The following is a 10,323-nucleotide window of genomic DNA, read 5'->3' on the forward strand; positions in this document are numbered from 1 at the left end:
CTTTCCCTTATTTCTCTGGTAATTCTCTCAAGTTGATTTCTTTTCATGGAATCAGACTATTAAATGAATCCAATTTTAACAGCTGCAAATTTATTCTTCAATGTATTTCAAGCTCATATGGCTCTCTAGTATCAATATTGCTAGTAGCAGCCTAAGTGTGAATATGTGTTTCTGGCAAGGAGCAGATTTTCATTTTAATTGACACTTTCTTTTATATACTAAATCTTGGATGCCAAGAGCTTTCCTCACTGGTAGTTGTAAATGCTAAATCTGTACTTGACTTCACCACTTCCTGTCAGGATAAATGAAAGCTTCGTTTCCCCTCAGAGGAGTTCAAAGAAATCATTTACTTGTTGTCCTGTATGGGGAGATACTGTTTTCAGCCAGGCACCACATGGATTCAGCCGCAGAGATTTTTAGTGCCTAAAGCAAGATCAGCTGCCTTTTTTTGTTCTGAAACATGTAGCAGTTGAAATGGGAATTTTAGCTTTGCTTACCTACTCTAAATTCTGTGATTGAGGGGCGCCTGGCTGGCTCAGTTGGTAGAGCATGCAGCTCTTGATCTCGGGGCTGTGAGTTCGAGCCCCACGTTGGGTGTAGAGATTGCTTAAATAAATACACTTAGAAAAAAAAAAATTCTGTGATCGAGAAGTGGTAGCAATGAAATCATTAATACTCTTAAGTGGGAGTGTGTTGAAGTCTTCCAAGTTTATTCTGAAAGTGTCTTGTATACCTGAGGGTGGACACCTGGGAGGCTCAGTCGGTTAAGTGTCTGACTCTTGGATCTCAGCTCAGGTCTCGATCTCAGGGTTGTGAGTTCAAGCCCCACATTGGGCTCCACGCTGGGCATGGAGCCTACTTTTAAAAAAAAGTGTCTTTTATACCTGAGACAGTTACTTACAGAGAGATGGCAGTTGGGCGGCTTGCAGAGGGATAGTCTGTTTAATAAAGATGATCGGTTTTGGACGTGTACCTTAGAAACTTACATCTCCAATCCAGTGATTCAGATCTCTGAGCTAAGGTACAGAGAGTCTGTAAAAAATGGTGGTAGGTTTATTGAGGTCTTGTTTTTAATTGTTTATTTTGCAGAACGTGGGGAAGGTTTGCTGCTTTCCTTGGATAGTTCATCTAAAAATTTTGTCTTGAATTTCCTAAGTGGCTGCCTTTTTTTTTTTTTTTTTAAAGATTTTTTATTTATTTATTTGAGAGAGAGCACATGAGAGAGGGGAGGGTCAGAGGGAGAAGCAGACTCCCTGCCGAGCAGGGAGCCCGATGTGGGACTCGATCCAGGGACTCCAGGATCACGACCTGAGCCGAAGGCAGTCGCTTAACCAACTGAGCCACCCAGGCGCCCCTAAGTGGCTGCTTTTATATAGGATTTCTTTCTGTGACTCTAACCGCACAGCTTTTATGTGCCTTCCCTTCAGTTTATGTTTGTGATCATTAGAATAACCTTGTGAAGTAGTATTTATCTTTATAGATGAGTGACTCAAGGCTCAGAGAAATGAAATACTTAAACGTTTTAGTAAGTTCAAGAACCAGTACTGGCACCTGGGTCTTCTGACTCCTGGCCTTGTGCTCTTTAAACTGCACTAGCTATCCCACTTTGAAAATAACATACGGGACACAGTTGCGATCATGTATAAGTCCATCTCTAAAGGAGAATGGATTCACTCTTCATGCCATGGTATATTGATCTATGCTTTTCTGCTTGAAATTAGCCAGATTCCAAGCCTGGTTATCGGATGTGTACTTGAAGAGTGATAAGAATTAAAAGAGCCCACAGTCCTTGAGATTTTCTTTGATGATGATATCTGTAACTGCATCAAATACAAATTTGACATTCTGCGTGTCTGTAGCACAGGTCATGTGACTGTAGATTTCTTTGACATCTTTTCGCATGTTGAGGTCAAGGAATTGACTCTTGATGTAATTCCCTGCATCTTCATAAGAGTTGTTTCCTGGTTTCCCAGAAAAAATAGTGAAGAAGTGGGATAAATGAACCCTTCTTAGCTGCTCACTTACTTTTTCCATGACCAATTTGATCCTCAAAATGTGTCGGACAGCTGCAGTTGGGGGCCTGTTTTTAGAGGGAGGGTCCTCTCCTTTATTGTACTCCAGTGTTTATCACTTGAGTTGAACAACGAAATTGAGGAGAGGGATCTCTGTGTCCCCACCCTTGATTTCTGTTAGGTATCATTTGAACAGTCGGTGGCTCTCCTGCATCTAACATCTGTTCTGTTCCAGGGACATCTGAATTAAAACCTATGACTGAATACCCAAGTTTCTCAGATTAGACATCCAAGTATCAGTTGGACATCACAAAGCTCATAAGAGTAACTGAGTATTAAAGGGATAAGGGATCATCAAACCCAGCAAAGCAAAGGAGTTACACTTAGTACTCCTTAAAGACAGGTTCCTTCGTGTCTCCTTGGTATAGGAAACGAGGCAATCACCAGTCATTACCAAGAAATCATTACCATTGTCTCCAGCCCTTGACACTTACCGTCATACTCTGGAAAACAAATGCTGAGATGGACTTTCTTGATTTTGTCCTCAAAGAGGTCCTTCTTGTTGAGAAAGAGGACAATGGAAGTAGCCGCAAAGAACTTGTGGTTACATATGCTGTTGAAGAGGTGCAGTGACTCATGCATACGATTCTAGGAGGAGGAAACACCATCAGAGATTTCAGATTGAGCTGATGGGGTATTGTCTACTTCCTGTTCTTGATCCCCTTTGAGAGACTAGTGCTCCGAATGTAAGAGGAACAGCTTACCTCCTTTTGGTGTGGTGGGATAGAGCCCAAGAGATACAGCTGCCCTTCTAATCTTCATTCTGTCATAGCTGTGTGACTTGGGGCAGATTACTGAGCTCTTCTGAGTTTCCATTTCCCTATCTCATAGGGTTATTATGGAAGTTCGATGGGATCATGTATGTAGGGTCCATGATAGTGGCTGGTGTATAGGTATACAATAAATGTTATGCTGATCTTAGGCTGCCAGGGCACTGTGAGGAACTTCGATGCCCGTAAGTGCTGCTGATAGACGGTTGAAACTAAGCCTGAGTTATGTGCCCGTTTGTGTCTCCAGGATGATTTTTTTTTCCAGGATAACTTTGCTAGGCTTCTGTTACAGAGTCCTGGATCTCAGTTTGGGCGGGAACATAATAGGGATTATTGCCTTGGTGTCAAATGGTGAGGGCTAGAGAATTTCTCAGTGCCACACCACAAGCACTTCTGCTTTATTTCCTCCTCTGATTGCCACTCTGAGTGAGTGAGAAGTGGTGCTATGTATCTGCGGAATCTAGATGTTGCCAATTCCCCAGACCAGTTTTCAGGGAGCGGGCCTTTAGGATTTGAAGTATGCTGTTAGCTGACTTGGGCTGAATCTTTTCATCTAATGAAGAAAGAAAACAAATCTACTTTTTGTGGTCCTTTGTCATTGCTAATACTCCTGCAGAACCCCTTAAAACCTCATAGACTGGGCGCTGGGGTGGCTCAGTTGGTTAAGCGACTGCCTTCGGCTCAGGTCATGATCCTGGAGTCCCTGGATCAAGTCCCGCATCGGGCTTCCTGCTCAGCAGGGAGTCTGCTTCATCCTCTGACCCTATCCCCTCTCAGGTGTTCTCTCTCTCTCATTCTCTCTCTCTCAAATAAATAAATAAATCTTAAAAACAAAAACAAAAACAAAAAAAAACCTCATAGACTTCAGGGTTAAAGATGGAAGAGATCTTGAAAATGAATTTGCATAGAAGATACAGAGCTCTCGTGAACTTAAACTACTAAGGAGAAGGGAGAAGAACTGGAGCAAGGGATGGGAGTGTAGGAGCTTTGTCTGATACCAGTAAGCTGTGGGCCTCCATTAGCATTTTCCATGCGGTGATATCCTCTGTCTCAAACTCCAAAAGTAACTGGCTGGGCTGACCCTGGGCCTGCAGAGCTCCTTTTAAACTCTGCAGGCTCAAGAGACTCACCCTCAGGTAGTCTTCCACCTGCCAATTTTAAGTGGCATGTGAGAAACCTCATTTGCCAGTCTCTCCTTAGTCCTGTTGACAGTACGTATTTAGGCTTCCAAGTGAGCTTAGTAGTCCAACCCCTCTATCATGTTGCACAAAGATACACATCATACATTGTTTTTCTGCTCTATCATTTTCACCTCCTATCCTTTATTTCCATAGGCAGCCTGGGAAAGTCCAAAGTGTAACTCCTGTGCTTTACAAACCCAATTGTGATCCCTTGTCTCTTTAATACTCAATTCCTCTTGTGAGCTATGCGATGTCCAAGTGCTTCTTGGATGTCTGATCTGAGACCAAGCTCACTCCCAGTAAATCTGGAGCTCTAAAGTGCTAACCTGGAGCCTGTAAAAGAGGTTTTTCTAGAATTATTTGCCAGAGATGTTGATTTGGCTGTTAGAGGACTGCTAGGCTGTCTTGAAATCACCCAAGTTGAAGAATTGGTGACACAAAGCTTAGAGGAAGGGTCACAGGGCAACTATCAAAGCTCTTGGTGCAAAGGCCACTTACCACTTCTTCATCCTCCACTAGCACCATGTCATAGGCACTGAGGGCCGCACAGAAAATGATGCAGGTGACTCCCTCAAAGCAGTGGATCCACTTCTTTCTCTCCGATCTTTGCCCTCCCACATCAAACATCCTGAGGGAAAAAAACAGCACATGCACTTGGTGTTTACCCCAGAGAGGTGGCCACTTTGGGCCCAGTTGGCAGTGAGATGGGTAAGGGGGAGAAATAGGGTAGTCATTCAGATGGGACTTTAGTGAAGCATGCCCTTGCCCTTTTTTGGTATCTGAGGTGTACTCGGAACCATGTGTATATCTGTGGTGCCCCAGGGAACCGTGTACTCACCTGAAGTTCAAGTCTTTGACTGAAAACTTGGTCTCAATGATGCCTGTGGTTTTGACTCTGGATCGAAGCACATCTTGCTCATTAGGGAGGTAGTCAGGGGCTGTAATCCGGTCTAATTGGTTCAGGTAGCTAGAGAAAAAAGCTTGGAATTGACATTAAACTTTCCATAGCCAAGGCCAAGAAAGGTAAAGGGTCTTACCGAAAGTTCTACAACTAATTGGTGATAGAACCAGGACTAGAATCCATATTGTTAAACCTAGGGTTCTTTCCTTCAAACTCTCATGTGCCCTTAAAAAAGGGAGTGTGGGATGGGTTGAGAGGCATGCCCAGTTGAGGCAGGGGTTCCGTCCCATTTAAATCAAGTCAGATAACTTTTCCTTAAGGTTTGCCTGACTGCAAGGTTTTCTAGACCCTTCAGTGAGATTTGGTGGTTTAAATGGGTGCCAAAAGTTACATCAAGACGCAGGAGTAGACTATAAGAGACTTCAGAGACATTAAGAGATGTGAGTCGGTGCATTGCATGGGACCTTATTTATATTCTGAATCAAGTTGGGGAGCAAACATTTGAGATAACTGGGGAAACTTAAATGAGCACTGGCTTGGATATTTGATGACATTAAGGAATTATTATTTAGGTGTGACAATTAGATGATTCCTTTTTTTTTTTTAAAGAGCCTTTTTTTTTTTTTAAGATGTAATGATAGAATATGTGGGACTCCCTTTAAAATAATCCATTAGGAGATGGAGGTACAATGAAACAAGAGTGGCTGTGAGTTAACAGTTGAAGCCAGGTGATTCACTATATTCTGGTTTTGTATATGTTTGAAAGTTATTATAAAACATCTAAAAAGACAGGAGGAAGGCAGATATGAAGTGAGATGACAGAGAAGGGAAGGAAAATTAACAAGTGCTTACTGTCTGCCGGGCATTTGCACATTGAAATTCTCCATTTAACCTCATACGCCTTCCAAGTTTCATACCCCATTTTACAGATGAAGGAAAAATTCAGAAGAGTTAAATGACTGGGTCCAAGGTCAAGAGACATTGTGGTATACTGTAAAAAGCCTTCAACTTTGTAGTTAAATAGACCTGGATTCAAATCCAGCCTTTGCCATTTATCTATATGACTTTGGGTAAGTTAATTAACTTCTGAACCTCAGTTTTTCATCTATAAATGGGACTAATACAAAGTGCTCTGTACCTCAAAGGCTTACTGTGCATATCAAATGAGATGGTATACGTCATGTACCCGGCAGTGCCTGGGCCTTGGTGAGTCAGTGCTCGTGGATGGTAAATGAGAACTATGTTACAGAACTAGGTGACAGAACAGGGATTAAATCCAGGTCTATATCCAGGTCTGACTGCAAAGTTCATGCCCATCCATGATAGATTGCATGCCATTAGAGGTATGATTGATGTGTACCTTATCATTTTGGAGCTGGCTTTGAAAGTTGGTTCTTTTTAATCCCTGACCAACTTCCTTTGGTTTGCCCTGGAAGTGTCTGTGTCCCATGCCTGGCACTCCGACATAAGATGCTATTTATGGGTGAAGGAGGCATTCACTTCTGGTTAGTGGCCTAAGTAGAGCCTCGGTGACATTAATGTTACCCGCTAGAAAATTCCACCCTAGAAAGGCCATCGTGAATAAAGTGCCTCCTGGGAGAGCATGTGGCAGAACTGCAGGTGTGTCTTCACGTTCATGGTTTGAAAGGAGAGGCTATGTGTATGAATTGATGAAGAGGACAGCGGCCTGAGGGCTACTAAACAGAGGACCTTTGTTTTGAATTCGGGGGGTCTTCAGCTCTCTAGGCTGCAGTGAGCAGGTGTAAAGCAATAGAGAGTGGTGACAACTATGGCGGCACTGTATCTAAGGGCATCACATCCAAAGCATAGTAGAACACTGCTCAAGCCTGAACGAAACAAGTATCCATGCTGAATTCAGTCCTTGGGACTCCAGCTTTCAGTGCTTGACATTTTAGGCTAGGTGTGATTTCTCCTGGAAATCCTGGTTGCTTACGCCTCATCCCACCCCTTCCCCACTCAGAGTCTTACTAAGATGCCGAATCATTGAGCTGGTACTCTGCAGCTCGGTCGAAGCAGGCTTGCACCCCACCATCCTTCCACAACTTCCTGATGACCTCCACCAGCTCGGGAGGCATGGTGCCCTCCTCAGTGGAGTCAGCCAGGTTGTTGAGCTGTCGCCCAGTATCCTGTAAGGCAGAGACCTGGCTGAGAACTGCACAGGAGTAATGGCTTTGCAGGAGGCTCCTGGGAATACTGCTGAAAGGAAAGCATTTTGCATTGCTACCAAAGCCCAAGATGGAGACAGCGTCCAGTGAAGATGCTAAGAAAACACCGATTAATTTTGAGTGTGCTTCGGAGATACAGAGGGTGGCAATTTATCCACTTCCTGGGATGCCTAGGGGAAAACAGGTTCTAGGGGGCATCCTCTGTGGTGTTTCTATCTTCCAGCCTTCATCCAAGAGGGTATCGCCACAAAATGTGGGTCGTCTGCCACAGGGAAGTTGGAAGTTTAAAGACCAGACTGACCGTGAAATAGACAACATGGGAGACAGGAAACCATCACCTTTGTTATTTCAATGATTCAAATCTTGGAAAAGGCCAATACTGGAACGAGGGGTTTAGCTTATAAAAGCTCCATGGCCAGGGCAACGAGCCCAAGGAGAACAATTTAAATGGTAAAATAAGACAAAAAGGCAGAGGAAGCTGAGAGCAGATTTTTGTAATTTATTTTAAAGGTAGGGATTGCATACTTCTCCAGGACTGAAGTAAAAAGACTGGAAGCTCAGTAGGTGGGATTTAGTTAACGAAACTCTTTTGACTCGTGTTTCCTCATAGCTTGTTGGCTGCTGTTTCTTCCCATTAGCCTTTCCTCCCACCCATAACCACATACTGTTAACCACTCACCGCACAGCTTGGTTCAGCATAGTCAATACCTAGTGTGGACATGGCCCGGATGATAGCCAGGATGGACTGCAGCACATTCCCATAGATGATGGACTTATACTCCAGGCATTCTTCTGGTGTATAGCCATCCTGATGGATGATCCTGCAAGGAGTAGACACCCAGTCCTCAGTTGGACCTGAGTAACCAGACCTAAGGGATTGGGAATCTGGAAGGATTTAAAGGGTCATAAGAACCCAGTCTCTATGCCTGTTGCTGTCCCAAAGCGGAGAGTAAGGGGGAAAAGGGCATGCAGATGAGGGGCATTGGGAATCAGGTTCTTTATATCCTTTACATCTGGGTTCCTTGGGCCTGAGGAGCCCTTCATCCTCCATGCCTCTGTTGGCTCTGCTGACTTCTTCACCCTACCTCAGTCCTCTGGGGCTTTATTCCTACTCACTTCATCTGTTTGACGATAGTGCTCTTCCCTGACTCTCCAGCACCTGCAGGGAGAAATGCTTATGCTTCAGATTTCTACCAGTTTCCCCCAACCCTCCGGTAGATGGCCTGTGGGAAGTCCAAGCTAGGACCTGCTTCGGAGCCTTGTTAGGGGAGAACACATAGGGATGATTGCTGCCCTCAATTTCTGCCGGCCATTCAGTGGGATTTAGAGCAGAATTTTTCATCCTCTGCACTGCTGACGTTTTGGGCTGGAGGATTCTTTTTTTGTGGGGGGCTGTCCTGTGCATGGTAAGGTATTTAGCAGCATTCCCGGGCTCTACCCACTAGAGGCCAATAGCACTCTTCTCTTTCACTGTGACAACTAAAAATGACTCTAGACGTTTCCCAGTGTCCGGGGGAGGTGGAGGGAGTCATGGCAAAATCTCATTGAGCACCACTGATAGATTCAGGGGAATTCCTTTAACACATTTCTCCTCTGCCTGTATTTACTCAGGAGAGTGTTCTAGGGGCAGGATTTCAGAGAGCTGGTAACTTCACTAAAATACCGTTTTTTCATCATCCTGCTTTTTCCTTTATTGGCTAAAATGTCCTACTATCCTCTCATTGGCACTCCGCTCCCCCTCCATATCCCCTTCAACCCTCTCCCCCAGTCTGCACGGCCCTGATATATTAACCCCCTCCCACTTAACGCTGCGCCTGTTCCCTCTAAGCTGCTTATCCTGAATGTGGAAGAAAGCCTCTTAGGCTTAAAAGAGCTCTCAGTGGCCTTGCCATCTCTTTCCCCCTTCTGTAGCTTCTTGGGCTCCTTGCTTCCAGCCGAATGCTCACAGATCAGCTGGGGAAGAGGAGGTGCCATGGCCTGGGGCTGCAGTTCCCAGGCTCTGCCTGGGCTTCAAAATAACCCAGCCAGCCAATGTGCCCCTGCATGGACGCCGCCTACTCCAACTAGCTTACCTCCGTACTGGAGGTTTTTCCCCTCAGCCAGGTGTCCCAAACTCTTCATTGTCTTGGTTCTGTTTACAGCTGTGACCAGTTTCTCTGACTGACCAACAGAAGTGCTTTTCTTTTTTCAGCACAGACCTGTGATCTGCTTAGAAGCTCATCAAGGTGATAAACCTCCCATCTGGCAGGGGCTCTCAAGGCAGCTACTGAACAGAAAGCCAGGAAAGGACTGCCGTAGATAAAGACTCTGTTCCTCCTCCGTCAGGGCTCCCTAGTTCTAAAATTTATACAAATTGTGTACTGGAGGCAAGAAGAAGGAACCGGTTTACTTGGCAAGCACCAGTGGGTCTGTCCCTGGGACTACATGGCACTGATGATATGGTAGGATTTCTGAGTCCACTGTCCTCTCCCAAGTCCTTGACTCAGAGCTCTCTGACTGCAGATTGGGTAACTGTCTGCAAGCCCGGGGTTCACCCTGTTTGCCAAGCTGTGAGGTATTAGGTTTGGTTAGATCTGGAGATGGATGGCTCTGTCCCGGCCCTTGCACAATCCTGGTTCAAGGAAGAGCAGAACAATTCTAGGGTAGCTTTGGCATTCTGCATCTCCTTGGGGTGGCTACGCTCAGCCCTAGAGCCCTGATCCCCTAGCCTGAGACCGGCTGGGGAGAAGAAAAATGACCTGCCGTCCCTCCTTCCCATGGGGTGGGCTAGAACCCACCTACCATCCAGGATAAGCAGGAAGGAGCAGTACCTTCTCTGGCTCATCTTCCCATCTCACTCACCCAGCAATAGCAGCTTGACTGTCTTGGCTTCCTTGTCAGCATCCTCCTGCAGCTTCTTTTCTAGCTCCTTGGACCTCTTGGCCAGTTCTTTGTCTTCAGCACTGGCTCCACTCCCCATCTTTCTGCTGTCTCCTCCTTGGCTGCTTCTTCCGGCCCTTAAGCTTCTTCTCTAGAGTTTCCTATGTGAGATGGAAAATAAGGAAAAAGTAAATTGGGATTGAGTATCCGTTTCGTTGTAGTCCTCCTAAAAAGCTGGTCTATAGGGGGCTCGGTGAGGGAGCAAGTTCTAGGTTCTTGTACCCTGCCTGTCTTTGCTGAGATTCCCTACCCAGCTGGAGATCTACTTAGTCTAGGGAATGTAGCCTTTGTAGC

General features: G+C 45.3%; 1 protein-coding gene across 2 annotated transcripts; it reads right to left on the minus strand.

Moving 5' to 3' along the window:
* Positions 1-1,770: 1,770 nt before the first annotated feature.
* Positions 1,771-10,069, minus strand: GNAT2 (G protein subunit alpha transducin 2). Of its 2 annotated transcripts, none has more exons than XM_021690022.2 (8): positions 9,952-10,069; positions 8,227-8,269; positions 7,790-7,931; positions 6,914-7,071; positions 4,862-4,990; positions 4,522-4,651; positions 2,507-2,660; positions 1,771-1,961 (listed from the first exon to the last, which is right to left on the minus strand). In XM_021690022.2, the coding sequence occupies exons 1-8, from the start codon at positions 10,067-10,069 to the stop codon at positions 1,771-1,773; spliced, it is 1,065 nt and encodes a 354-aa protein (XP_021545697.1). The 2 variants fall into 2 exon arrangements, with proteins under 2 accessions (XP_021545697.1, XP_021545696.1); XM_021690021.2 differs by having other exon boundaries at positions 6,914-7,086.
* Positions 10,070-10,323: the final 254 nt, after the last annotated feature.

The sequence above is a fragment of the Neomonachus schauinslandi genome, chromosome 4 (assembly GCF_002201575.2).
Source record: "Neomonachus schauinslandi chromosome 4, ASM220157v2, whole genome shotgun sequence".
In the NCBI taxonomy this organism is placed as follows: domain Eukaryota; kingdom Metazoa; phylum Chordata; class Mammalia; order Carnivora; family Phocidae; genus Neomonachus; species Neomonachus schauinslandi.